At 47.0% G+C, this 27491-nt stretch overlaps 15 protein-coding genes and 1 non-coding gene across 16 annotated transcripts; 6 read left to right on the plus strand and 10 right to left on the minus strand.

The window, feature by feature from the left end:
- Nucleotides 1-79: 79 nt before the first annotated feature.
- On the plus strand, nucleotides 80-1135 carry ERG20 (bifunctional (2E,6E)-farnesyl diphosphate synthase/dimethylallyltranstransferase; the record flags this gene model as incomplete). Its single annotated transcript, XM_037282259.1, has 1 exon — nucleotides 80-1135. One exon carries the CDS (start codon nucleotides 80-82, stop codon nucleotides 1133-1135), a length of 1056 nt encoding a protein of 351 aa, XP_037138154.1.
- Nucleotides 1136-1395: 260 nt separating this feature from the next.
- Nucleotides 1396-1683, plus strand: QCR8 (ubiquinol--cytochrome-c reductase subunit 8; the record flags this gene model as incomplete). The annotated part of the gene is made up of 1 exon (XM_037282260.1): nucleotides 1396-1683. One exon carries the CDS (start codon nucleotides 1396-1398, stop codon nucleotides 1681-1683), a length of 288 nt encoding a protein of 95 aa, XP_037138155.1.
- A 392-nt stretch (nucleotides 1684-2075) lies between these two features.
- On the plus strand, nucleotides 2076-4592 carry NNK1 (protein kinase NNK1; the record flags this gene model as incomplete). Its single annotated transcript, XM_037282261.1, has 1 exon — nucleotides 2076-4592. One exon carries the CDS (start codon nucleotides 2076-2078, stop codon nucleotides 4590-4592), a length of 2517 nt encoding a protein of 838 aa, XP_037138156.1.
- A 148-nt stretch (nucleotides 4593-4740) lies between these two features.
- Nucleotides 4741-5157, plus strand: MRPL38 (mitochondrial 54S ribosomal protein uL14m; the record flags this gene model as incomplete). The annotated part of the gene is made up of 1 exon (XM_037282262.1): nucleotides 4741-5157. The coding sequence occupies one exon, from the start codon at nucleotides 4741-4743 to the stop codon at nucleotides 5155-5157; it is 417 nt and encodes a 138-aa protein (XP_037138157.1).
- Nucleotides 5158-5253: 96 nt separating this feature from the next.
- Nucleotides 5254-7413, minus strand: HG536_0B03460 (uncharacterized protein; the record flags this gene model as incomplete). Its single annotated transcript, XM_037282263.1, has 1 exon — nucleotides 5254-7413. The coding sequence occupies one exon, from the start codon at nucleotides 7411-7413 to the stop codon at nucleotides 5254-5256; it is 2160 nt and encodes a 719-aa protein (XP_037138158.1).
- Nucleotides 7414-7834: 421 nt separating this feature from the next.
- On the minus strand, nucleotides 7835-9784 carry HG536_0B03470 (LrgB family protein; the record flags this gene model as incomplete). Its single annotated transcript, XM_037282264.1, has 1 exon — nucleotides 7835-9784. One exon carries the CDS (start codon nucleotides 9782-9784, stop codon nucleotides 7835-7837), a length of 1950 nt encoding a protein of 649 aa, XP_037138159.1.
- Nucleotides 9785-11821: 2037 nt separating this feature from the next.
- On the minus strand, nucleotides 11822-12217 carry MRP49 (mitochondrial 54S ribosomal protein mL61; the record flags this gene model as incomplete). Its single annotated transcript, XM_037282265.1, has 1 exon — nucleotides 11822-12217. One exon carries the CDS (start codon nucleotides 12215-12217, stop codon nucleotides 11822-11824), a length of 396 nt encoding a protein of 131 aa, XP_037138160.1.
- A 189-nt stretch (nucleotides 12218-12406) lies between these two features.
- HG536_0B03490 (cAMP-dependent protein kinase) lies at nucleotides 12407-13639 on the minus strand (the record flags this gene model as incomplete). Its single annotated transcript, XM_037282266.1, has 1 exon — nucleotides 12407-13639. One exon carries the CDS (start codon nucleotides 13637-13639, stop codon nucleotides 12407-12409), a length of 1233 nt encoding a protein of 410 aa, XP_037138161.1.
- Nucleotides 13640-14191: 552 nt separating this feature from the next.
- On the minus strand, nucleotides 14192-15901 carry HG536_0B03500 (uncharacterized protein; the record flags this gene model as incomplete). Its single annotated transcript, XM_037282267.1, has 1 exon — nucleotides 14192-15901. The coding sequence occupies one exon, from the start codon at nucleotides 15899-15901 to the stop codon at nucleotides 14192-14194; it is 1710 nt and encodes a 569-aa protein (XP_037138162.1).
- A 393-nt stretch (nucleotides 15902-16294) lies between these two features.
- On the minus strand, nucleotides 16295-19054 carry MCD4 (mannose-ethanolamine phosphotransferase MCD4; the record flags this gene model as incomplete). The annotated part of the gene is made up of 1 exon (XM_037282268.1): nucleotides 16295-19054. One exon carries the CDS (start codon nucleotides 19052-19054, stop codon nucleotides 16295-16297), a length of 2760 nt encoding a protein of 919 aa, XP_037138163.1.
- Nucleotides 19055-19240: 186 nt separating this feature from the next.
- On the minus strand, nucleotides 19241-20950 carry JJJ2 (Jjj2p; the record flags this gene model as incomplete). The annotated part of the gene is made up of 1 exon (XM_037282269.1): nucleotides 19241-20950. One exon carries the CDS (start codon nucleotides 20948-20950, stop codon nucleotides 19241-19243), a length of 1710 nt encoding a protein of 569 aa, XP_037138164.1.
- A 340-nt stretch (nucleotides 20951-21290) lies between these two features.
- HG536_0Btrna3E lies at nucleotides 21291-21362 on the minus strand. Its single transcript has one exon. It is a non-coding gene; the product is annotated as a tRNA-Glu (tRNA).
- A 747-nt stretch (nucleotides 21363-22109) lies between these two features.
- Nucleotides 22110-22667, plus strand: FMP33 (Fmp33p; the record flags this gene model as incomplete). Its single annotated transcript, XM_037282270.1, has 1 exon — nucleotides 22110-22667. The coding sequence occupies one exon, from the start codon at nucleotides 22110-22112 to the stop codon at nucleotides 22665-22667; it is 558 nt and encodes a 185-aa protein (XP_037138165.1).
- Nucleotides 22668-22850: 183 nt separating this feature from the next.
- Nucleotides 22851-23738, minus strand: HG536_0B03540 (uncharacterized protein; the record flags this gene model as incomplete). Its single annotated transcript, XM_037282271.1, has 1 exon — nucleotides 22851-23738. One exon carries the CDS (start codon nucleotides 23736-23738, stop codon nucleotides 22851-22853), a length of 888 nt encoding a protein of 295 aa, XP_037138166.1.
- Nucleotides 23739-24771: 1033 nt separating this feature from the next.
- Nucleotides 24772-25860, plus strand: HG536_0B03550 (uncharacterized protein; the record flags this gene model as incomplete). The annotated part of the gene is made up of 1 exon (XM_037282272.1): nucleotides 24772-25860. One exon carries the CDS (start codon nucleotides 24772-24774, stop codon nucleotides 25858-25860), a length of 1089 nt encoding a protein of 362 aa, XP_037138167.1.
- A 379-nt stretch (nucleotides 25861-26239) lies between these two features.
- On the minus strand, nucleotides 26240-26950 carry HG536_0B03560 (uncharacterized protein; the record flags this gene model as incomplete). The annotated part of the gene is made up of 1 exon (XM_037282273.1): nucleotides 26240-26950. The coding sequence occupies one exon, from the start codon at nucleotides 26948-26950 to the stop codon at nucleotides 26240-26242; it is 711 nt and encodes a 236-aa protein (XP_037138168.1).
- Between the last annotated feature and the right edge of the window lie 541 nt (nucleotides 26951-27491).

The following is a 27491-nucleotide window of genomic DNA, read 5'->3' on the forward strand; positions in this document are numbered from 1 at the left end:
GTTATAAACGCATTTGCTTGAAAGGTAACCAATTCCCAACCATTGTAGCCGGCGAAAGGGTCAATTGCAATCGTCGACGATGTCTAAAGAAAGTCCCAGAGCTAAGTTTCTCGCTGAGTTCCCTGAATTAGTTCAGGAGCTAAAATCAGAGCTGGTTCGCTATGGCATGCCTGCCGAGGCCATCAAGTGGTACGAGGACTCGCTGAACTACAACACTCCAGGCGGTAAGCTGAACAGAGGTCTATCGGTAGTCGATACTTATGCCATCTTGAAGGGTTACCAGTCCGTCGACGAGCTATCTCCGGATGTCTACAAGAAGGTTGCCCTTCTAGGATGGTGTATCGAGCTCTTGCAGGCTTACTTCCTGGTTGCCGATGACATGATGGACCAGTCTATCACCAGAAGAGGCCAGCCATGCTGGTACCGTGTCAAGGAGGTGGGTGACATCGCCATCAATGACGCCTTCATGCTGGAGGCTGCCATTTACGTGATTTTGAAGAAGCATTTCAAACAGGAGCCCTATTACGTCGATCTGATCGAGCTTTTCCACGACGTTACGTTCCAGACCGAACTGGGCCAGCTGTTGGATCTGATCACCGCGCCGGAGAACAGCGTGGACCTGTCCAAGTTCTCGCTGGAAAAGCACTCCTTCATCGTCACCTTCAAGACCGCATACTACTCCTTCTATCTTCCAGTCGCCCTGGCCATGTACGCGGCCGGCGTGAGCGACCCCCAGGACCTGAAGCAGGCCCACGACGTGCTGATCCCACTGGGCGAGTATTTCCAAATCCAAGACGACTACTTGGACTGTTTCGGCACCGCCGAGCAGATCGGAAAGATCGGAACCGACATCCAGGACAACAAATGTTCCTGGGTCGTGAACAAGGCCCTCAAGCTCGCCAGCCCTGAACAAAGAAAGATCCTAGACGACAACTACGGCAGAAAGGACGCCGAGTGTGAGGCCAGATGCAAGAAGCTGTTCCGCGACCTGAACATCGAGACCCACTACCGCGAGTACGAGGAAAAGATCGCGCAAGAGCTCAAGGACAAGATCGCGCAGACCGACGAGTCTCGCGGCTTCAATGCTGACGTTCTCACCGCCTTCTTGAACAAAGTCTACAAGAGAACCAAGTAAAGAGCCGCCGAGAGCTCAGTTCCTTATATACTGTCTTGCGATCCACAACGTATAGAACGATAATCCTGTTATGGACCAATCAAAACGCGGTATCTGCGTTCTTGCCGGTGTTTTCGGCTAGCAGAGCGCAGACCCGACAAGGAGCCATCTGTGGGCACTTCGACGAACTCTCGACCACCAGTTTATAAGAAAGGGCTCCGTAACGGCTTCTATCGAGTGGTTCAGCTAGACTAACAGAAATCTATCACACAGAAAACATCATGGGAGGACCTCCAAGTGCTAAGACTTACATGGGATGGTGGGGTCACATGGGCTCGCCAGTTCAGAAGGGCATTACCTCGTATGCTGTGTCTCCATATGCCCAGAAGCCCCTCGCAGGTGCCGCCAACGCTGCCGTCTTTAACCTGTTCAGAAGATTTAAGAGCCAGGTCCTGTATGTTGCCATTCCAGCCGGTATCTACTGGGCCTGGTGGGTGAACTCCAGAGACTACAACGAATACTTGTACACCAAGGCAGGTAGAGAAGAGCTGGAGAGAGTCAATGTCTGATAGGGGCGTTCTGAACCATGAACCAAGTATTATTTATTCCCGCGGCGAGCAAGCATGACGCACCTCTTCAGGTTGCAGGTATATGTATATAGGACGCTATATATACTGCCATGTGTAGGATAAAACAGTGAAACTCATCGAGTGGCTCTCGGAGCCCATCGAGCTGGTGCTGGAGGAGCGGTGAAGAGGTTTGCCGTTTTCACGTGTCCCCTAGGGGTCGTTGGTGGTTAAGTGTTACGATGGGCTGAGGAAGAGTAAACCTCTAATGTTTACTGGGAGTCGGTGTAAGATCTGTTCGATTGATCGCAGTGGCATCTGTTGGTGGTCTCGTTTGCTAGGCCGGCCTGGTGGTTGTTACTGATTCACGGCTAGGAGTGTTTGGTTCGGTCGAGATGCCTCCGACCGAACGGCTACTTGTACGGGATCACAATTTGGACGAGAAGGCTATGAGGGAGTCTGTGGCGTCTTCAGGCGATTCCAGGGACGGTATACGGGATGATGAGTTGTATTTTGAGCCGAAAAGGGTGTACAGACGGTCGACTGATAGCTCATCGCGGTCATCGCTAGTGAGGGTGTACTCGGAAAACGAGAGGGCCAATTTCGACCAGGTTACTGGGTCGAGGATTTATGACGATTTGAAGCACCGTCCAATACCGAGTGACGGCAAAATCGCTGCAGAAACGGAAGGCAGGTCCCTGGTGTCGGTGGGAGATGCGCAACGTTCGAGGAAACGGCGACTGTCGTTGAACGACGGCCGGTACGGCGACATGCAGGACGAATATATTCCGGATCTCGATTTCTCAGAGGCTGTTTTGCACTGGCAGAGCGAAGATAGCGCCTCGCCGGCTGTGTTGTCGCAGAAGCTGAGAAACGACAGCTCTAATGCGACTCCGACAAGGTTTCCTGGGAGCATCACACGGACTAACACATGGAGCACCGATCGCGAACCCAATAGCGGTAGCGTGAGCCCCAATAGTTCGTATGTGTTCGATTCTTCGCACGCTCAAGTGGAGCCTATTCCGCTGCCAAACGCGTCCAATGGGGTCTCCATGATAACGCCTCTGTCTGCCTCGGAGGTAAGTAAGAGCATAACAGGCCCTGGGGCAAATGCCAGCGACGTGGATCCGTTTAAACATGGGCATCTTGCCTCTTCGTTCCAGCCCCGGAAAGTGTCTAGAAGGAAGACGTCCGTTTGCGAGTCCTACAACTCGGCATCTTCGTCTTTGACTTATCTCCCGGACAATACGGTGTCGATAATTGCTGAACTGAGAATGACGCCGGAAGAAGTGCTGGAACTCATTGGGAAGTTGCCACATGATTTTGTCTACATGCCCTATTCTCAAAGGAAGAAAGTGATATTGGATTTGATACCCAACAAGGATTATAAACTATTGATGTCGGTGATCAAGAAGCTTATGCTGAAGAGCACGAGGAGTAGCGTATCGATAAGCAAAAATTCGTTGCCGGCTGCAGCCGCAACCGCTAAATCGCGTCATGGCTCTGTGGCTTCGCAGTTTTTGAGTTCATTCTCGCCTGCTGGAGTGACCTCTACCCCAAGTGCAAACAGTGTCAGACCGGATGAGAAAGGTATGGAAATCATGGGTTATAGTTTAGGAAAAGTCATTGGGTTTGGCGCATGGGGTATGATACGAGAATGCCACAATCTGGAAACAGGTTCTGTGAAAGCCATGAAGATAGTGCGGTTCAGAAATAACATGAAGGTCAAAAACCAGGTACTAAAAGAAGTTTCTGTTTGGAAAGAACTCCATCATCAAAATATTCTCCCTCTCTTGCAGTGGAAATTAAATGACGACTACGCAATGTACTGTTTGACTGAAAGGATTCACGGCGGTACGATATACGATTTAGTGATATCTTGGGGAGAGTACGACACTTCCAAGATCGACCTGGTTACTAGATGCAAACTGACCATCATTCTGTGTTTGCAAGTCACCTCGGCACTCAAATATATGCATAAAAAGTACATCGCCCACGGAGACGTTAAGCTAGAAAATTGTCTTTTAGAGAAGCAATCGGAAGCGTCTCAATGGAAAGTCTTCCTTTGTGACTTCGGAATGAGCTGTCACTACAAACATTGCGAAGCGTTTCCTGTTGACGCTGACTCAGACTCGGAGCCGCTTACAAATCTCCCAGAATGCAGCTATACACAGCTGTCGCCATACATGGAAAAGAAGAAAATAGCAGGACACGTCAACGAACCGTTGCCTTTCCACAGATCACGTTCGAGTTCCGGGCTCCGTCACGGCAGTCGAATGGTAAAGTTCCATAAAATAATGAAAAACAAGAAACTGACCCACGATGACACTCCCTTAGGAATCAGCTCCCTGCCCAAAACTTATGGTCCAGCGTTAACAAGTGCTCGCATCGGGAACTCTAGCTTCCCGTCGCTGCGACAGATTGCATCTCAAAGCACAGCATTAACTCCAACCATGGACATGACCTCGCCCCATCAAGCTACAGACGAGGAAACCCGTGCCGTCGGACCGGATCCCCATTCTCACATAGGGTCGCTCCCATATGCAGCACCTGAGCTTCTAGAACCTTCACCTCCGCCACTTGGACCTGCGGCTGATATCTGGGCCCTGGGTGTTACGTTGTACACCATGCTGACGGGGAAATTACCGTTCAAACACGATTATGAACCCCGGATGAGAGCCATGATCGCCTCGGGCAAATTTGATAGAAAGGCTCTTGAAACCGTTTGCCGCGTCACAACAGAGGAACCTGACGTTACAAGGCGCGAGCGCCAAGATAGACCAAGATTTACAGGATTGTACAATGCTCTTATGGGCTGTCTCGCAAGCGATTTGAACCAGCGCTGGGAACTGGATAGGATCGAGACGTCTCTCAAGGATGACCTAATGAAACTGTCTCCTTTGTATAATTAAACTATTTAATGTCAAACTTAGTATTGCAGAATCGCATCATAGTTCACGAAGGGCTTAAGAATCTACACTTCTAACTAAAAAATGTCAACCTACTACTACAATAGCTTTAAAAGTGACTTCATCAGCCATTGAACGAAGCATTGTCGAGATGATCTACCTTAAATCCATGCTGAAAGTTATTGACAATTCCGGAGCACAACTAGCGGAATGCATCAAAGTTCTGAAAAAGGGCTCACCAAAATCACCGGCTAGGATTGGTGACAGAATAGTATGCGTTGTTCAGAAAGCTAAACCGTTGACACAGAATATCACAGGTACATCGAGCACTAATAGAGTCAAAAAGGGCGATATAGTCCACGGAATCGTGGTTCGTACGAAGCAAAGAAATATGCAAAGAGAAGATGGATCTACTGTAGCCTTTGGCGACAATGCCTGCGTTTTAATCAATAAGAATACGGGAGAGCCTTTAGGGACGAGAATAATGGCCAACGATGGATGCGTTGGCAGGGAACTGAGGGATAAGGGATACAACAAAATATGCTCGCTGGCCAGCAGAGTTGTATGATGATGCGAGTATGCGCGGTCGGCCACCCTGTAAATAGACTGAATGCATGCAATTGAAGTTCAACTATTCACAATATTTCTATGTAAGGCAATTTCTTCATTTCTCTCTATCGCAAGATTTGTACAAAACGCAGCATCTGGTGCGCCTCATCCAAGCGGTTTGTAGAAGATCAGCGATGGTGACTCTCTTTATTGGATCCACTTGGAAAATTTGATATAGCGCTATTCTTCTCAGACGATTTAGCTCATTGTTGACATGTCTCATCTCTTCAAGGACGTAGAACTCTTTACGCTCCGCCATTTCAGTGCAGAAAGAATCGTAGAGCGCATCTTTGCTTCGTACTGCCACTTTCCACAGGTAATTGCCGAGGACCATAGTACAGTAGACAATACCGCAGCTCCAACAATCAGCTAACCGAGGATCATATTCACTGCCGTGAATGAATTCCTCGGGCGCAACGTAAGGTTCCGAGCCCATCGTCCCAGATTGGAAATGAACCTGTTTCTCCCAGGCGGTCTGAAACACAGAGCTGGTTCCAAAATCACATATTTTCAGCAGTCCGTTCGGATGAAATAAGATATTCTCAGGTTTTAGATCGCAATGCGCAACGCCGCGACTGTGCATGAAGTGAACACCATGGAGCAATTGCTTCATAAAACAGTCCGCCTCCAGGGGATGTAATGCGCTGCCATTCTTTGACTTTCTCGTCAGAAGATTGTACAAGTCCCCGGAGGGGCAAAATTCCATTACTTCTGCAAAGCAGTTTTGAGTCTCCAAAAGATCAAGCACCTTTAAAATGTTAGGCGCTAGTTTATCGCCTCTCTTGTGGCATCTGCTCAAGGAATGCCCAATAATGAACTCGGATGTGATTCTTGTACTGAACTTCTCTATCTGATCGGTAGCTTTGGGCCTCAACTCTTTTACGGCAAAAAATAGTCTCTTGCCATTGGTATAAGTTGGTAGCGGCGACACATCCTTCGCTGTCACAGGTCTTGCACATATCTTGACCACTCCGTAAGCACCGTGCCCTATAACTCCAATGGGTTTGCCGTATTGCTCGTGAAACGTCGTGGGACCGTCCTTCTTGCCCTTTTCCTCACCTTCGGCCTTACCCATTTTGCCCTTTAGTCCTCGCTGAATCTTTTCGGATAGCGTATTAATTAGCGTGAGCTCTGCAGGGCCCACAGCGGCGTTAGGATTCACTATTCTGGGCGTTCGATCATCGGTACTTTCGCCGTTAGCTGACTCTTCATCTTCCTCGTTTATATCGCCTTCGCTGCTCTCCAGTGCATGATTTCTTACTCTGTCCAATCTCTGCGAAAGTGACCAAGTAGTCGACGGTATGAGAGATAGGGCATTGTCCAGCTGGTTGTCCTCTTTGTGAGGTTTGAAGATTCCTGATAACGAGAAACCGGACTTCTGTTTCGTCAAGCCTTCGGAGCCATCATTCGAATCTGCTACCAGTGACGTGACCTTAAGGCAGTGTTCATGAAGACCACTTTCAAAAACTTTGAAGTTATCGACTTGCAAAATGCACTTTGACTCCATTTCGGAGAAGCGAGGCAGACTTGAAGCGCTAACCGTATCAGCACGAGTCCTACCTGCAGCATAAGCTTTATTTGAAGAGGACGACGACGATGAGGAGGATCCAATCCTCCTCAAAGAGTTCGACACACAGCTATTCGCCCGACCACGGCTTTGATGTGGTGGAAAATTCGCATTTGTTTCTCCCTTCGCGGGTTGCTCGCCGTTCTCTAACACGGAATCGATCAGCATGCTATCGCCCTGTTCAGCATCCTGAGCGGCAACATAGCTCCTCGTCTCATCATCGCTACCTCTCTCTGAAGATGATCGCTCTGCTCTGAACGATGTTTCCTCCTCATTGGGGCTTGAACGCCGGGAAACACGATCGCTGTCAGAAGCATGAGCACTCTGTAGTAGCGAAAGTTTCGCCAGGCTTGGAATACCGTGGCGTCCGACGGGTGCCTGCAAAGGAGACCTGGGGGCCTGTACCGGAGCTCCCCTGCTGCTACTCAGCTCTGCCTCCTTGCTCGTCGCAATGTTCCCCAATCTGCTGCTGTTCTTCTTCACCACCGCTGGAGGAACTTCATGTGGAGTACCTGGGGCCAACGTCTGATTGCTGGCACTGCTGGCTGCCCAGCTACTACCTTTGAAAATGCCCTTCAATGATCCGGTTAACGATCTAGATCTCTTGACAGATTGACTGCGAGGTTTCCTATCATCATCAGAGCCCATGATCCTATAATCTCGACAAGTTTCCCTGGAAACAACGACTAGTCTACCTTTGTTCTCTGCCAAATGAAACAATCCTGCTTAGTTCCACTTTTTTATCTGAATTCTGTATCCTGCCTAAATCTGTACTTGATCAATTGTAGCGAACCGGCCTGAGATACGATAATGAGGTCTCTATGCTGCCAGTTGACCAATCTTACAGTTACGTACAGTTTTCTTCAGTATGGTTTGCGCAGCCCTTAAGTTGAAGAGCGATGGTATTCTCATAGCTCGAGCCTAGAAGAAAATGATCAAAATCACATATCAGGAAGCCTGAGCCCTCTGGATCCTATGCATGCGGGACGATCAGTCGAGCTTCAAGGCCAGACCCTGGCGTCGTTAGGCAGCGCTTCCAGCTGTAGCAACAGCTTCTTGCAAGACTTATTTAGTTTAGACCAACCAGCTGATGTACAAATTGCTTTATGGGACCGATTGCGCTCAAGATGACCATGAGAGCACCGTAGAAGACAAACGACAGTGAGCTGATTGCCGCAGCTCTTCTGTCTACGCCGAGAAGATAAGCGGTGGCTATGGCACCGCAGTTGCAGCCGAGGGCTAAGCCTCGGGTAACGTAGTCCTCTTCGGGGACTCTTATGAAATCGAGCATGCGACCTCCTGTGAGGGCTCCGACGACGCCACTCATGACAGTGGTCACTGCCATCACTGTCTGGTCGCCGCCTAAGTTGGATATCATGGGCCCGCCGAGAGCCAAGGTGACACTTCTACCGGCGAAACCGATCGATCGTAGGGACGAGATGCCTATGTTGTAGCATATTAGAGGGTAGAGCAGTAACGAAGCGGCTGTAAAAAGCAGGATTGGCGGTACCATGCTGAAGAAGTGTTTCTTCAGGTCCTTGCGATATGTGTACATGGGCAGAGATAGTCCGACAATCGAGACGTCCATGCAGCTGGAGAATATGTCGCCCGCTCCAGGCCACTGATGGTAGCCGTAACTAGGGTCGAAAAGGTGAAGGTAGGTGCGACCTGTCTTGTAGCTCTTGAGTTCACGTAGGAAGAAGACCACTTCTCTGTGTTTAATCATCACTGAAATCAGCATTACAAGCCACGTTAGCGCCACAGAGCAGATGACCGGATGAGCAAGCCTCTTCAGCCTGGGGCGATTCACAATGAAGGGGGAATCCGTTATGATCATGAACATGCAGACGGCGGTGAAGAAGTGGAAGGGCGTAGTGTACCACTGGAAATAGTAAGTGAAAATGGTTGCGAAAAACCCTAGAGCGTAGAGAACATGGTGCAGATGTGCATCCCACATATTGATCGAAAAGTGAAAGTCGATCTGTCTCGAATACTGCCGCGTGATGGCCCGTTGGCATATACTTCTGCTGTCAGACGAGTCCACAGTCACGGCGGAGCTGGTCTCAATATTCTTATGGCGTGCCGGCTGCAGCCTCTGCAGCAAACCGGTCCCGCCATGGCGGATATTGGGCGGCGCGGAAGCAGTCGCTCTTCTTGAGGACCCTATCTGTATCATATCTTCCGCCTCGTTGATGTTATCATCATCGTGATGACTATATTCGTGCTTTGGCAGCATCTCCGAACCCAGACTTGAGGTCGCTCTCGAGTTGACATATGACAGTGACAAACCAGAGTTGCTGGCAAGGTTAACCAATGGATCGTGGAAGTCTAGTCCATTGGAATCACCAAAAAAAACTTGAACACTGGAACTATCCCGATTTTCTTCGCCAGCAGGAGCCTCTTTATCGATTGCGACGTTGCTGCTAGAGATGCTGTCGTTCCCCTTGTATTGCGAAGCTGGAGCAAACCGTGATCCATTTTCCATACCATTGTGCAGCTCTTCCTGCCGAACAAACACAGACCTCAACCTCAGAGATCCCGTCACCTTCTGTCCCAGTACTGTAATGTATGCAAGCAGTACAAAAGCCACCAGATACCCAATCAAGAAAACCGCGACTATCAGCAGAGCTTCCTTGCATGAGATCCAGGGACTCAACGGCAAAGTTACAAAAGCTGGCGTAAAAAAAACGTTCATCCATCTCAACGCCCAGCTCAGCGGAACATCAATCACGCCAAGATAGAACTCCACGTAGGGCTTCTTAAATGCAGCCAGCACACTCATGAATGCGAAATTGATCAACATTACCGCGACACTTGCCGGAAACGTCACTTTGATACAATTCTTGATTAGTCGATCCACGCCGTACAATAAACACATAACTAGCAGGACTCCAATGGGCACAAGCACATATGTGCGGAACAATTCCTTTCGCCGTAGGATGACGAATTGCTTGAATATCGACCAATGTCTTCTGACACCTTCTTTCCATCCAAAACGTCTCGACTTTCCTCGTTCCATATCTTGTAGCTTAACTAGATCTTTTCATATCACGTCGGCTCGAAAGAAGATCTCTATTCAGTTGCATGGTGGGTTGTCCTTATTATATTGCTCCGTTGACGTATTTTTATGCCTGACGCAGGTCATGAACTTGGCGAAAACTAAAGAATTCGATAAAAGTAAACTTATTCAGTCATGATAAAACTCACTTACAAAGTGTTGGTGGTTCTGAAGTCTTCCAAGGCAACGGCAATTCTCTTGGACATGGTCTTTTCGCCCTCTCTGACCCAGACTCTTGGGTCAAAGTACTTCTTGTTGGGTACGTCACTTGAAGAGGGATTCCTCCAGTGGATTGCTCTACACCGGCCAATAACCCGTCGAACAACTTCCCTTTTCTTGCCTCTGAGCCTTTTTGGATTTAGATCTCTGGGCTTGAAGACCGACCGTTACTGCAACGCATATGAGTGAGCGAATAAGAAACCCAACAAGCCCTGCATATCCTGTCAAAAACATCCCCCAACCGGGAAACCTTGAGCCACTGTGATGTCGTTTCTGTACGGCATGATAAGCAACTCCTTTTGGAATCCGGTCTTGATTCAAGTCTTTTCGTAATCAATTCGGCATTTGCACATACAATCTGTTCATCCGTGACAAAAGTCCGGTTAGAGGTACCCGACAGTACCTTTACAACCTGGGATAATTTCAAACCTGAACTTGCCAAAATTGAATGTGCCATCTTGTTGTTCTTCCGGATCATCTTCAAAGCTCCAAGACTGGTATCTCTATCGATATAGGTGTAAAATCATCTTAGAGGAGCCAGACGTCTTTTGTTAACGTACCGTAAATCATCTGCCTCACATTGCCAGTTGAAGCATCTCCCTCGCTCCGCAAGACCATTGGCTTTACGTGGTCCATAATCTTCGACGTCTCGGTTGTCAGAGGGAATCGTCTGCATTTTCCTTGATGATCTTGATAATTCGACCATCCGTTGTTCGATTATCAGCCAGCTGAGACACGTTAACCTGCCTGAAACCTCCACGCCCTTTCTTGGCTATCTGGATCTTCTGTTTCGTCCTCAAAATCAGTTGTTGTCTCTTGGAGCATGTCATTTCGATTATGCCCCAAGGTTTCCCCACCGAGGGACCTTGCAAGTGTGCGTAGTGGTTGGTCTTTTGTCGAACTGTGACCAAACCATGGTCACCTCTTAACACAGCCTCGACTTTTGCCGCACTTCCATCAGATGTAAGAACTTCATCGCCAACTTTGATGTTTTCAATTGGCACGGTCCCAGTTGGCTAGGAAAACCTTTGTGCCTGGTACCAAACCACCAATGAACCGTGGATCACCGCTGATGCTCTGCATTGAGACGAAATCAGTCGCTCTTTTATACACTACAGGGATGGTGCAATGTAGTGGTACGTTGTTTCAAAATTGGTGCAGAGCTTGAGCATCAAATGGTTTCAAACGATCAAACAATGCCATAAGATCGTGAGGGGCAGATTGTCAGGTCATTTGGCCTAAATGACCGACTATCTCTTACTTTGATGGAAGAAGCGAGGGATCCAAATAAGCCTAGATCGTTTTGCAACATCTAATGCGGAAGCGACCTATGACTGTGCTCGCCAAGGCGTTTGGGATTGAATTTGGATCGTTGCCAAGACAAAGCTCAGAAAGCCATGAGTCTTTACCCGAACATGCTCAACTGACAAGCCTTAAAGCTTGCATTTCAATCACTTGTCGCTTCATTGACAGTTTACTTAAGCTATTCATTTGCCATAAAACTCACTTACAAAGTGTTGGCAAAACCGCAGCTTGCAGCTGGCTTTGACCGAAGGACGTACAATTCAACGCTTGTCGAAGAATATCTATAGCCAGATGATGCCAGTAATGGGCAATTGATTAATCCCAGGCTGCTATATCGCTATAGAGACTAACTAACGAGTCAATGTCCTCATGGCATGGTTCTTTTTAATCGCTTTAATGAATGCCCATCGCATCTCATGTTATGTGCTTGCCGTATTTACAGGTTGCTTGAAGTCGTAGAAGGCTCCATTTGTCTCAAACTTTCACCAAAGATTCTTCGGGTACGGGCTCATGTTCCACTTTCTCCAGGAATTCCTTCATTATTATGTCGTCTGTCTTATTCCTCATATCGATGTGCTTGATTACCTTGTCCTCGTTGGACACTATCTCTAAGGTACAGGGAACGCCGGCGAATTTTGTGTTCTCATTCTTGATTCTTATTACGTCGATCCTGAAATTTGGGTTGTAGAATTGCAGTGTTGGAAGGTACTCACGCCAAAACTTCCTGGCTCCCATGTGTCCGTGATGGTTTTCCACTTGGAATGTTAATTTGACTCCCGAGTACTTGGTGGCATCGAGCAGAATTTGGGCTTGCTTCGTTGTGGAGCTTATTTTGTTCAAGAACTTCAGTTGCTTCGCTACACTTGACATGATTCTGGCTCCCTGGAGTGTCAGCCTTAAACCTCTATAGCTTCATCGAACTCGACATCTTAAGCTTTATGAAGCTTTTCAACAAGAGATCATTCCGAACGTAGTGATCGGTACCGCGAGTCTATGCCTCTGTTGATGATTTCTACCGATTCATTGATCTATATATAATGCTTCATTCTTCCCAGTTTGCTAAAACTCCTTGAAGAGGTCGCAATACGGATCTTCACCCTGCACTCCGTAGTTGATTTCCTCCTCAGGATACCTGTCAAACTGCGAGGTGTCACCCTGTCCCTGTTGAATTGGTGGCTCGTAGGGCGTCTCTATGTTTCTGGACAACAATTTCTCCCATACGACTTCACTGAACCACGGGTGGTTCTTGACGTCGGCGGACCCGTTCTGTAGGTTTCCCAGTCTCTTACTCAGGTCCCTCTCTATCAACTTGGAAAGCAGGTCTTGAGCGTCGTGGTTGAAGAACGGCGGGAACTTTAGTTCGGCGTTTAAGATGTTTTCGTAAGTCTTCATGGCATTAGCATCGTAGAAGGGCGTGTATCCCGCCAGCATCTCATATATGTATATCCCAAAACTCCACCAATCTACTGACTTGTTGTAAGGCTTCGTGCTTATTACTTCCGGGGCGATGTAGTCCGGCGTGCCGCACAAGGTGTATGTGACGTCCGGCACATATTTTGCGAATCCAAAATCGGTAATCTTAATGTGGCCGTTTCTGTCAAGCAATATATTCTCCGGTTTCAAATCTCGATATATGATATCGTTGGCATGCAAGTACTCCAGAGCCAGGCACACTTCCGCCGCATAGAACTTCGCTACCGGGTTCGGAAACCTTTGGCTCTTACGCAACAGAGAAAAAAGCTCTCCGCCCTCGATATAGTCCATTACCATGAACACTTGCTCCGAGTCCTGGAACGTTCCCCACATACGGATCAGAAACGGGTGAGATACAATAGAAAGCATTCTCCGCTCGTCGTTCGTGTGTTCCACCTGCTTCAGTTTCACGATAGTGCGTTTCTTCAGTACTTTCAAAGCATAGAAACGGCCGTTGTGATTAGAACGCACCAGATGAACCCTGCCGAAGGAGCCTGTCCCTAAAGTTCGCAATATTTGGAAGTCGTTCAAGCAGTATTTCCCCGAAGTGGGCCTCCCACGCATAATTGGATCCGCAGCTTTCTTCTGCAGCACCCCCTCCGTCCCAGCCTCCGAATGCTCCTTATTATGTGCCTCCCTGTTTTTCTCTGCCTCTCGTATTTGTTCAGTCAGCTTCTTCAACGTAAGATGTTCGTGCTGCTGCTCGCCGCTACACTTGCTGTTCCCACTCTCGTGTCCACTCATGATCTCCTCTCTCTTTTGCACGGTTGGGAGACTCAAATTCCGAACTCTGTTGTTCCTTTGAGGATCCACATACATGATTAGATCCCACCAAGCCAGACCACTTGAGATGACTCTTCCTAAAAGCCAATCCTTTTAAACCCCAACGCCTTTTTAGAGCTCAAAGAAATCCTACCACCAATCCAGCCTGCCTAGCTCTCTACGACTCTCCTTCTCCCTCAGCTTCGTTCTCTCCTTTAAATTTACTCTATATAATTGTTCAATCTACGAGCGATAGGAGGTTAGATTGCCGAGAAATACGGGATTGCTTGTAGGGCTTTTTACACGACCAAACATTAATTAGAGTCGAAGACTGCGAATTAGTCTCCCTCATGATAGATGGCCTACTGCTGGTTCATTGCGCTAGATATCATGGAAGGCTTCATTGAAACGACATTCTCTAAAGCGATAGGAAATTCCACTAGCTGTTTAGATTTTTTTTCTCCGATTTGCCGGAATTTGCAAACGCACAATACCTAGTTGGGTCCAAGAGGCACTGTGGAAGATATTTCGGTATCGCCGCAGGAATTTGCTGACTGCACCCAATACTTGCGCTTGCTGTTAAACGAATGGCAAAAAATTCTTGGACATTTATTTAGGCACCGCAGTTGCATCATCAATTATATGCAGGAAGTTTGACAGTATTATGGCGCAGATCCCACATGTCAGTGGAATGTAGAGGAAAAGTTCTGGTTTGAATGAAACTGTGGTGCCATAAATTCGTAACAGGATTGGCGGGACTATGAGCATCACGCTTGATCTGATTAGTGCCATAGCACCAAAGCATCGGCCAGTGAATTTCTTGGAACAGTACTTGATGATTGCGGACTGTATGGTTGGCGAACAGAAGGCGCTGAGGGCTTGCAGGACGGCACATGTGAAGAGTGCGGCTTCATGTTCTTTGCCAACCAGCACGGCCGCGACGCTACAGGTGAGCAAAACCAACGATATCTTGATGCAGGTCACGTCTATGCGGTCGATTGAGTGATTCAAAGGCTTGTAAAACCTTCTCAGCACATGTAGCAGACACGGCGATATCACGAGCAGCACAGCTGCTCTCCCGAGACCGGAGATCGAGATGAAGTAGCCGAGCTCCACTGATCGCCAGCCGTATTGGTATGTGGCAAATAGTACTAGAGCTGGCATCGCGGCCGCGGTCATACTCAGAAAGAAGATGTCCAGGGCAACCAGCATTAGGACGGTGTATCTCGGCACAACTGAGCCATCGGCCGTTGGGTTTAACCACAGTGTCTTGACGGAGGAGAACACATCGAGCAGTCGCAGCAAGTGGTATCTACCGTAGGTTGCCAGCCTTGCGGATATGCGAGTGGTGTCCGATCGAATGCTAGATATACTGTCTCTTCTTTCGACGAAAGTCGCCTGCGAAAGCTTCAGGGCTTCCTCATGGCGCGGCTCCCTCACGGAGGTGAAGCATAGAATGGCTGCCAACAAACCGATTGCTATCGACAGGTAGATTGGCAAGCGGTCTCCCCCACCAAAATTCTTCACCAGCACTGATCCCAACATGGGCCCCAGTCCCATGGTGGCGTAAACAGCGCTCATCATGATGCTCATCGACAGAGCACGGTGATCAGCTTCAACAATGTCTGAAATGTAGCTGTTGGCGTTGGCGAGCAACGCAAGCATGCCGCCGCTTAGAGATGATACTGATCCAGCCAGTATTATCAGCCACTTGTGGTAGGGAGTTGACGGCAGTAGCGCCCAGAAATGTAGAGAATTGCCGATCACCCTAACTAGCGCCATATACCCAAAAATACGAACCCTCCCGGCTCGATCTGAGAACTCCCCCCACGTACCTGATGTGAAGGTGCATGCCAGTCCCGTCAGAATCATGGTGAATGATGAAATTACGGACATGACGCTCTGAACTTCCTGGGGATCGCACTGCACATCATCCGCAGACTTGCCGGACTCGCCATGATGCATCGCAATGCCCTCACACACTTTTTTCATAGTCAACCCAATCATAGGAGTGATACATAGCGTTTCCCCGAGACAAACCAACATTACGAGAGAGCACAGTATAGCCAAACTGGGTCTTTGAAACCAATTCATGTGTTTGTGCCTTAGTCGAACCTCTCTGAGCCACCGCATTTCTTCAGTTTCGCCAGCTTGAGGTTCATCGGTCATCAAGCTCTCAAAGAAGGCTAAACCAGTTTGCTCAGCTACGTATTCGAACCCTTCATCGACGATCTCTCTGGACCCATTCTGATCGTCCATCCTCGACGATCTTGTAGCAGTATCCGATGCCGAAAGCAGCGGAGAGCCTTCCTTTACCATTTCTGCAAGTATCTAGCCTGGAATCTCTCCTTTCCCTGAAATCCTTCGGCCATGAAGCTTGTTAGGTTTCTCCAAGAACGAATCAGTCTAAATAAACCGTTGCAAGAATAGGCTTACTAAAAATGAACAGTACCAGCGAACTGAAAACAAAGCGAGTTCAGTACTTCTGAAAATTAGTAAGAATAGATTAATGCATTTAATGCTCATCCGCGGGTTAACCGAAGGGATATCTTTTTTCTATGACTTCTCACCTTTAAGCTTGCGCGCAACATCACGGATCTTAAGAGGGCATAGCCATGGGATTTCTATTGTCAAGAATGCATAGAATTCATTGCTGGCAGATAGCCTCGATTCTATGTATCGTATATTGCGTGTAGAGAAATGCAAAGCAACCTAGCTTTGCTTTTTGGTGGTACTGACTGGTCGTGTAATTGTGACGTTCTTTAGCAGTATATGCCCAATGACCTCTAGTATCAACATGAAAAGAGATGATAAAATGGCGAGACAGTAATTGGATATGGTGATGCCTATATCTAGCCAAGAGCCTTCGGTCTTGAGGAGATAAAAGAAGTTCAGTGACAGTATATCGCTTGATGAAATGATCAATGCAGAAATAGTGTAGTCCTTGATGTCCAATTTCAAATTCAAAACGCCTAGGCCGATTGATAGCAGTACGTAGGGGACAATTAGTTTCAGCATCAGCAGAGCACCCATGGAAAAAGGATCAAAAATGGGGAGGAGACGATAAACTGAGTCTAGTGAGAACGATGAGATAGAAGCAACATTTCCTGTGCCGAAGAAGGCGACCTGCAACAGAAAGAAGCCGACTAATGCCACTCTCAACAGCTGTTGGTAGTTATCATGCGATTTGAGTTGTTTGATTTGAGATTCGATCTCAATCCATTGAACAATGTAGCAAGTGAAGATAACGTAGAAAAGGGCCTCAAAGGAGATGGTGAGGATGATGAAGGCGGGTGCAAAAGTCAGATAGATCGCTAGAAGTCTGACCTTGTAATTGCTGTTCGGTCTTAAGTAATGTAGTGAAGGGAAAACCACAAGTGACATTCCCATGATCAGCCATCCTGCCAACTGGGAGTCGTGCGGTAAGCCTTGTCTGTTCTGCAGCGAAGTGACAGATTTTTGGGTTACCAAAAGCATTGTGGGTATTAGAGTAACCTGAGCCCACAATACAGCTGAGGTGTAACGGCCGATATCTTTGGAGACTTTCTTCAGCCCATAAGCCGAAGTCAAGACCATTAACAGGCCAGCAGAGTTGATCTGGGTGAGACTCTCGGTCTTGACAGCATCGTACAGTGTGAAAGTGGACAAGAGAATGCTCGTGATTATCCATCCCATTAGCGTGTAACTTGCGGAGATACCGCAGAAGATAGGATAAAATGCCAACACGTTAAGGATCACTGTGAAAATCCATCTGTGGAAAAATCCATAAACAATACCTTCATAAACAGCAAATATAGCTGCGGCTACAACGATTCTTCGCGTGAAGGAAATGCCTTTCAAGAACTCCTGTGTGCCATCACGTAAAATGCTGAGATTGGTGAAAATTTGACTCCATAAGTATAGCGGGAACAGTAGGTACATATAAAAGTTGAAAGGCGACCTTTGGTAGTAGAGTACCCAATTCAGACAACAACCTAATGTACCGAAAACAAAGAGGTTGCATGAAGATGTTTGATAATTCGACGCATTTTCCAATATATAAAACTTCAGAAAGATGACGAAGGCATACGTGATCCAGCCAGCAAATCCGAACGTGACAATTGTTCTAATAAACCTCCAGTTGTAAGTGGTCAAGTAATGCAGTCCCTCCAAGGTCGTTTTTATGAGGTCTTCAGTGATGGTGATCGCTTCTGCTGTCAATTCAGCCTCACCACTCGCTATTTTTTCAATCAATAATTCAATTTGGGATAGATATTTTTGATACGGCCGACGAGCAAATTTATGATATTCTTTGTAGGTAAATTGTGATTCGATAACTTCCTTTTCCTTGACAATATACTGCTCGAGAATACTGCGGGCGTTGTTGTAGAGGGCATGTAATTTGTCAACCTCCTGGCCAGAAATATAGGCTAGCGGCAGTTCGCCGACAGAATTTGCTGGATAATTCACGCCGATCAGGTAAGACATCAGCGAAGCGATATCTGCCTGCTTGACGTCGTGGCGCTGAACATTCTCAAGGCCCCAGGTAAAAGTGTAGTTATCAAAAACAGGAACTTCGTTCAGTACCGGCTTATTCAAGCCTGCACCCCATGCGACCAGAGGTGTTCTAGTATTGTTTGGATGGCCATCTCCATGTGAGCCGAACGCACTCATACCGTGGTCGGCCGTAAAGATAAACGCTGTGTCGTCGTCTCCAAAGAAATTTCTAACTTTATCACTCAATAGAGCTACCTGGTCATCGATGTATTTCACATTATCGTAGTATTCTGCGGAGTAAGGTCGGTAGGAATGACCAGCGGTGTCGCAACCCAGCAAGTGAAGAAAGAAAACATTCCCTTCTTGTCTAATCTCAGCATCCAAGGTCAAATTTCTGGTTGAGTTCCGAAAGAGCTGGTCTAGATGCCTGAAAACATACGCGTCCAGCTCGATAGATGATTGCGTGAAATCTTCAAACTCATGACCATAAGTCCAAGTATCCACTCTGTTAGGATCCGAAGCGCCCTCCTTGAACATCGGCAGGATATCTGGTGAGCCGAAGGAATATGTGTGTGTTGATTGATTAAAGAAACTGTCAAAATCCACAGGATTTTCCTTCCAGCCCTTGGTAACAGCACTGACATCTTCGTAAAAACCAGCAATCATAGCAACGTGTCCTGGACGAGACTCGGTGGGCATTCGTGTATGTGAGATACCGTAGGTTCCATTATTCAAAACCAATGATCTTATATATGGAGCCAGATACTCAGTTTTACCTGTCGTCGGATGTGTGATCATATCGAAAGTCGTATCAGCACGAAGTCCATCGCCCACAATGAGGAAAAGCCTTTTTGCAGGAGGCTTTTCAGTGCTTCTATATTGATTCATGCCATGCACTAATGGCGAAACAAAGTAGATGTCAAATATGGACCATAGATAGAAAAGATGAAAGAAAACACCAACCGCAATGAATGTTATTCTGTGTTTGCCCCACATTGCGATTCCTTCCCAGACCACTGTTGGCTTCTAGTACTCAATTGCATTAATTATGTTCTTAGAGTTGATACGTGTTATATAGATCGATGTATTATCGCGTTCGGCGCGTCTCTTCGCGATACCTTCAAGGTTCAAAGATGACAAAAGTTCGATATGTCAGTGACAGTAATTCCTGACAAAATTCAGTTAATGGCCTGTAGCGTAGAGAGATTTCAATAAACTCAGAAAACTCTGGGCTACGATCCGCTGACGGTTTTGTAGTTCGCTTAGCTTGTTGACGACTTCGAAATCGAAATCCTTGCACGAGACCCAATTTGCGGCGTTTTCGATCTTGACAAGCCTTTCATCAAGCGCCTGGTCTGCGTTCAGGCGGTCATGCATAATGGCAAGTAAGTTTTGTTTTAAAGCATTGCATCTGGCATTGAATTCGATTACCGATCGCTTGCAATGCTCCACTTCGTTACTGTCCAGTAGGTTGCATTGGAAGATGGGCATTTGGGGCAGCTCCAATTGGGCGACCTGAGAGTTTATTTTGTACTGGTCCATGGCTATGATATCTTTCTTATAAATCTTTGGTAATGGCTCATTTACTGGCATGTGCAGGGTTCTGGAAGTGTGTGACGAATATGCTGAATTTTTGACCTGCAATCGAGATATTTGGCTTTTGGGAGGTGATTTCATTTCAATATCTGAACTCTCAGTCGCGAAAGAAGCTCTCTTTGTTCTCTTGACTGTATGTACATCATCTAAAATGTCACTTACCTGATGCATATCGAAGAAGTCGTCATTCGGCGGTAAAGAGCTGCTCAGATCTTCTAATCCGATGTTTCCTCCATAGCCTTTTCGCGCCTTTAGAGAGCTACTTCGCAAGGAAGTCAGGAGCTCCTTTTCTTCTTTTGCATGTTTTTGGTTGTTGTGCTGAATGTTTGCTTCCTTTGACGGAAAATTGTTTAGAATATTTTTGAGACCACTCCAGCTCTCTGACATACCGGGAGTGTCTGTAGTTGGAATTGATTTGACAGGTGATGCAGAGCGCCGACCACGTAACGTTGCCTCGTGTTTCTTTCTGGCATAATGTCGATGCTGATTATCACTGAAAGGGGAGTCTGGTGCCCCGTCTGAGGTATAAGACGTATCCGCCTTATGCATTTTCCATCGCAGGTTTTCAACCTCCAGTTCTTCTTCTCCTTCTTCTCTCTCTTCCTTTTTTCTACTATCTTCATTCGAATTGCCAGTAAACTCTGCTTCCCCAGCATAGCTCCTGGTCCTTCCTTGATCTACCGCCTTCTCCGTCGATCGAGAAGAAGCATCTTTCGGCTCATTGACGACTATGTCCTCCGGTGCCTCATGAGAAGTCCGATGCGTGAACATCTTGAATGAAGCTGGCGCATTAGGCTCATCAGGCGTCCTCTCCTGGGCAGACCTTTGCTTTCTTTGGTAGTTTTTCAGATTAAAGGACTGAAATATCGGAACTTTGGGGTGAGGATGAGCTGTCCTTGAGTTTTCCGTACCGAAGCCGTATGGTTGCTGCTCATAGGGCTGGCGATGATTCGCAGCCTGCTGCGTCTTTTGTGCCTGTTTGGCATGTTTGCCATCCTTTTGCGCAGCTCTGGCGTGTCTGTAGAAATTCCCCTTGGGCAGGTAGCCCCATAGACCCTTGGTATGTAGCGTCTTGTCATACTTGCTTCTCTGTTCTTTATCCATCAGAACATAATGGGCATGACTTATCAGTTTGAATTGTTCTGCGCTGGCATCGGATTTTGATTTATCGGGATGCAGAAGACGAGCCAGCTTCATGTAAGACTTGTGTATATCACTCTCGGTGGCATCGGAAGAAAGGCCAAGTATGGAATAATGCGTCGTAAGGTCTAGTAAAATGTCGGGACTTGAGGACATTAAAGTTTCCAATCTTTACCTAAGATACCAACGTGGTGCAAGCCAAGGCCAGGAGCTGCTGGAAATCGATGCAAAAGCCTCTAGATTAACGATCAGTATTCACACTTGTTTGTCAAAATGTTACTCAGATGTTGTTACCACTGCGGTTTTCTGATCTTCAAATTCGCGACTTACAGGCCAAAACATAAATATAAGGACTAAATCAGATGATGCAGAAGGAGCCCAGTTGTAACAGCCTAGAGTCTAGGGTCTTGGTATGCAGTATCAATTTACAATGACAGCACTATCTTGTGATCTATGATTGAAAGAAATGTAAAAAACCATGATGAAGCAAAAAAAGCTCCGATGCGGGGAGTCGAACCCCGGTCCCCACGGTGAAAGCGTGATGTGATAGCCGTTACACTACATCGGAAATAATTATTTATTGAGTTAATTAAATAAACACCCCATGTACATCAGTTGAGGTCACATGACCTACCCAGTTCCTCATTGTACCGCCTGTCGACGTTTATTCGCAGGATATTTGAGCCGAACTCCTACTACTCGTCCGACGCAAAGTAACGTAAGCTTTAGTACTGTCTCGGTCACGAAATCTAGGTTTGTAGTTTTTCATTTCCTACGCAACTGTATTTACAAATTGGACTCGGTTAGATTGCAGTTCAGCTAATAGCTCACTATCAAAAAAAGTCACAGCCCATTGCAGGCCGAGCCTTTCTAATGCTTCTGGAGATAAAAGCTGTAGACGACAGTCACGCTGCATAATAGCAAAAAGGAAGCTGAAAATAAAATCGATCGGTGGAAACGCAACGGGACACGAGAAGGGCCACGAATCTATCTCAAGTAGTGTCTCTAGCAGGCTTTTCTAACAGCGCTCCATGGTATGAGATAGAGTCCGATCGCTAATTCTATCTTTTTTTTTTTTGTTTTTCAACTAGCATGTTCGATGATAGCGCCGCTCAACGAAGCGCATAATGCGATACTGACATGAAAAGGTGGTAGTGCTTTGCGGAGAACAACGTAGGAGCTGATGTACCCCTACTCAACTGCAATCCTTGTCCTTTGCGTCAAGATGCCTATATATAGGGATTAACGTCTTTCGCCTAGGATGTCGAGCTGAACATCTGAGCTAGCTTACTATCGAAAGAAATATTCATCCCAAATGAGACCTAGCTTATTTAGATTGCAGAGTGTCGGAATCAACGGTGCTAAATCTACTTCTGGGATGGGAAAGGGCATCCCATCGCAAAAAGTACCTTTTTATGCTTCAAAGAAAAATGTTGCCATTAACTGCGTAATAACGTTCTTGTACGGGTACGGGCTCTATGCTTTTTACAAAGATTATCAAACGGCGAAAAGATTTGCTGTCCGGAAGCTGTCGAAACCTGATCCGGATGTTTCTCCGTACTACTTGGAGAGAGTGGAAGATATCCACAACGCACCAAATCGTTTATTCCATTCCGAGCATGAAGATAAGGAAGTGGAACGGTCAACTATGAGAAGAGTCATACATTCTTTGACCTACGGTGACGTTTCACAGTGTGCGGTTGCTTGGGGATTTTTGATTCAGTTATGTAATACAACGCATGCTGTTTACGGCACAAAGTCAATGCTTTTCAGGACCAGTTTGCTAAGCGTCGTGGGCTTCCCGCCGCTGTTATACTATCTCTATAGGATGCGGTTGTTCAACCTTGAGAAAAAAGGCGTCATTATCAACTAGTAGCAGTAGTTCTACGATTTCTAATTTTCAATTTACTAACTTACTTTATATGAAGAACGATAAAAGTTACGTACGTATCGGAAAGCGTACATGCTTTCCCCAGCGCAGAATCTTGAAATAATATACAGTGATGCCATTCTATCCCGAAAAAATTGTCTTAAACCCCAAGTTGCACTTTATTCATTAACAGTTGACCAGATCAATGACCTCTAGGTGTACTGGATGACATTGCTCGCCTAGACTTTGGTCGTACAAGTTGTAGAAGTTACCGGACAAACATTGGTAGAAGGTGTCTTCGTCACCGATAGCCAGGTTTCCAGCGGGGGTGATGGACCAGCCGGCGGCGTAGATAGCACCAGCTTGTGGTGGTGGACCGTCGAACTGGAATTGTCTGTTTGAAACGATGGAGCCGATTCTACCCTTACCGTCAGTCAAGATACCGCCCTTTAGAGTCATTTGCAAGGTACCGTCGTTCTTGCATGATTTCAGCTTGACTGGATCGCTGCTGTTGCCTTTGTTGTAATTTATCGAAGCAGAAGTAGTGGCTTGCACTTGACCGTCGCTGATCTGAGAGGCGGCACCTGTGGTAGTGGCCTGAACTTGGCCGTCACCGATTTGAGAAATTGGAGCTAGAGTAGTGGTTCCTGTAGCTTGAATTTGGCCATCGCCAATTTGAGAGACAGCTGGGGCAGTAGTAGCTTGGATCTGACCGTCACCGATCTGAGAGACGGCTGGGGCAGTGGTAGCTTGGATCTGACCGTCACCGATCTGAGAGACGGCTGGGGCAGTGGTAGCTTGGATCTGACCATCGCCGATTTGGGAGACGGCGGCGGCGCTAGTAGCAGTAGTAGCTTGAATCTGACCATCGCCGATCTGAGAGACGGCGTCCCTCTTGGCGATGCTAGAAGTTGCGAACGGCTTCACAGCGATCCCAAAGTTCGCGCTGTAATCAGTGATACCATTGGAATAGGTGGCAGATGGGGTCAAGGTAGACCATGGCTCGCTTGGAACATAAGAACCAATCACTGCAGTAGCTAGAGTAGTGGCGGCTAGAGTCTTCTTGTACTGCATTTTCGTCTTGGAAGTCTGTTAATCTTCTTTGTTGTAGTGTTGTAAGACTGAAGGGAGTTGAATTGCAACTATCTAATCGATACCAAGATTAATCACTTTATATAGCTTTGCCAAGCTCGATGGCTCAAGTCAATGGCTGGCAATTGCAATATAACTTACTGAGATGGCTGCCAGTCTAATCTTCAAGCCAATCTAGATTCATTTCCCGATTTGGCTGGTTGCTTGTCAAATTCGGTTCCCTTCTTAACGCGTTACCATGGAGATTACACAGCCGCAACCAGCATGTTAATTAAAGGATTCCCGTATTCAGCCGACTGAACAAGCGAAAGAACTTTAGGTAATAAAGATGGCGGGTCAACCGCAAGGCCAAAAATAGATCTCGATCCGTAAAATATGATATTTTAGGGTAGCGCCGCCTGGGCTTCAAGAATTGCTTTCACGTGAACTGAAAAATTTCAGCTTTACGCGTCGTATCGCGTAAAGCTTAAAAAAAGGGGATGAGAGATCGGCGATCAGCGCGTCTGCCGTAGGAAATGCGTCGATCCTTAATCGATAAGACATTCGACTGGGTAAAACATCTTGGAAACCATACTTACGACTTTGACTATTAGAGTCTCTTACTCACAAAAGGTTTAAAGGTTTCACAACGCTACCTAACCGGCTATGAGATCCTGCAATGGTGATATTCTGTGAAATTGCAAGCTACCTGCCTCTTGATCTTTTTTTTTCGACCAGCAGCGTTAATTATTTTATTGCCTCTATCTTTTTCACTTTTAACCTGATTAGGAAATGAAATTGAAAAGGTTAGCTGGTAGAACCCGAACACCGCACTGAACACTAATTTTAGAAATAGTGTGAGCGTTTGCAAGAGGAGGGATGCCTGATCAGGATCTGTTAGCTCAGGCCGCCAGGATTAGGTATATAAGGAGTTCAGATTAGCGCTTTGATTGAGAGCAGTTGGTTCTTCTGATTCATCTTAAGAAACCAGGCACAACTTTAATCGAGTCAATCGCTCCACTCCGTTTCATATAATATGCAATACAAGAAAACTTTAGCAACTGCTGCTTTGGCCTCTGGTGCCTTGGCTGCTTATGTTCCTAGCGAGCCATGGTCTACTTTGACCCCGTCTGCCACCTACTCCAACGGTATCACTGATTACAGCGCGAGCTTTGGAATCGCTGTGAAGCCGTTCGCAACTTCTAGCATCGCCAAGAGGGACGCCGTCTCTCAGATCGGTGACGGTCAGATTCAAGCTACTACTGCTACTACCGCCGCTGCCGTCTCCCAAATCGGCGATGGTCAAATCCAGGCTACCACTGCCCCAGCTGTATCTCAGATCGGTGACGGTCAGATCCAAGCTACCACTGCCGCTGCCGTCTCGCAAATTGGCGATGGTCAAATCCAGGCTACTACTGCTACTACTACCGCCGCTGCCGTCTCCCAAATCGGTGACGGTCAAATTCAAGCTACTACTGCCCCAGCCGTCTCTCAAATTGGCGATGGCCAAATCCAGGCCACTACCGCTGCAGCTGTCTCTCAAATTGGTGACGGTCAAATTCAAGCTACCACCGCTACTACTGCTGCAGCAGTCTCTCAAATCGGCGATGGCCAGATCCAGGCTACTACTGCCACCACCAACGCTGTCTCCCAAATCGGTGACGGTCAAATTCAAGCTACTACCGCTACTACCAATGCTGCATCTCAGATTGGCGATGGTCAAGTCCAAGCTACCACCACTACCAGCGGCGCTTCTCAGGTGAGCGACGGTCAAGTCCAAGCCACTGGTTCTTCAAGCAGCAGCTCCAACGCTGTCAAGGCTGTCTCTTGCAAGAACGATGGCACCTTACAAATGACTCTAAAGGGCGGTATCTTGACTGACGGCAAGGGTAGAATCGGTTCCATCGTTGCAAACAGACAATTCCAGTTCGATGGTCCACCACCACAAGCTGGTGCTATCTACGCCGCCGGCTGGTCCATCACCCCAGCTGGAAACTTGGCTATCGGTGACGAAGACACCTTCTACCAATGTTTGTCCGGTAACTTCTACAACTTGTACGACCAAAGTCTAGGCGAGCAATGTCATCCAGTCCACCTAGAGGTCATCAATCTAGTCGACTGTTAAGTGATACAGTCGGAAAATTAACGACACCTGCATTGCTTGGACAATTCGTCGCGATTGTCCCCTATTCGCATCCATTCCTTCGCATTCTTTGATGTTTCCAAATCTTCGCACCTTTCTACGGAACCTTTACTGGTTAATATTTTCGTTCTTCCAGTCAAAACGCTTTGAGATTCTTAATTTGTATACATTAGTATATGCTATCACGACAGAAAATTATAAGTCACTATAGATATGTATCTACTAACCTTCCTGCATTATAATGAACAACTAATTTTCAAGTAAGCTAAAAATTTTAAAAACCTAGATCATTTACAAAAAACCTTGAGTTTGGATCGGACTCTATCTGATGGCCAATCCAACCCTCCATGCAAAACCCACCCTAACAGTCAACGAGGTTCACCAATTCTAAATGGATTGGGTGACATTGCTCACCTATGGACTGATCGTACAAGTTGTAGAAGTTACCAGACAAACATTGGTAGAAGACGTCATTTTCACCCAATGCCAAATTGCCACCTGGGGTGATGGACCAGCCCGCGGCGTAGATAGCACCAGCTTGTGGTGGTGGACCATCGAACTGGAATTGTCTGTTTGCAACAATGGAGCCGATTCTACCCTTACCGTCGGTCAAGACACCGCCCTTCAGCTGAACGGTCAAAGTACCAGAATTCTTACACGACGAGGAATCCAAAGTGACAGGCTGAGTGGCACAGGCGCTGTTGGAGGCTGCAGCGGAACTTGGGGACAGAGTTGTGGTGGCCTCACTTAGAGACTGTTGGCTTTGACTACCGGTAGCCTGTGGAGCAGCGGTGGTAGTTGCTTGTAGCTGACCATCGCCAATTTGCGAAACGCCGGTAGTGGTTGCTTGTAGCTGACCATCACCGATTTGAGAAACTGCATCTCTTTTAGCCATGGAGGAGCTGATAGTCTGCACTGCGAGACCGAAAGATGAAGCATACTCTGTGATACCACATTTGTACGTGGCTGTTGGGGTCAAAGTGGACCATTCCTGACCTGGAGTGTAACCGTCTGCACACACGTTGGAAGCCAAACAAGCGGCTGATACCAAAGCAACGTTCTTCAATTGCATTTCTAAAATATAAATTCAGTCAACAAACGTGGTTTTTTGAAAAGCAGGAAAGTCTAGTAAGCGAATGATTAGCTTTTCCCTTTGTATTTGCCGCAATAACTGCCAATTAACAACAGCTTTACAGAAACGCGATAGATCTTTTCAAGCGACTTCAATGTCGTTAGTATTTATACTTAACGACATCGGAAAAGCGTCATAATTTGTTATTTCGATTGATCTTCCTGCTCGGAAATTTCCAATGTTGATGGTTCTGTTTTTAGTTAACATTCCTAGCCTGCTCAACTGCGACACTAATTCTCACATTATTTACTGGCGCGCGACGGTAAGCCCACTTCGACTTTGGCGTCTAGATCGATTCTTCACGATGTTTACAGATTGCGTCGTTTGGCGTCGGCCGTAAAGAGCGCGTCGCCCAGAAAAGTCCGCAGACCTTAAGCGGGATAACGGCGTCCGATCGGGTCGATCGTAGTCCAGATTAAGCCGGCCAATGCGCCTTTTGGGTTATTTTGCGATCGAGATGCACCTAGTTGGGAATGCCAAG

The sequence above is a fragment of the Torulaspora globosa genome, chromosome 2, assembly GCF_014133895.1.
Source record: "Torulaspora globosa chromosome 2, complete sequence".
Classification (NCBI taxonomy): Eukaryota; Fungi; Ascomycota; class Saccharomycetes; order Saccharomycetales; family Saccharomycetaceae; genus Torulaspora; species Torulaspora globosa.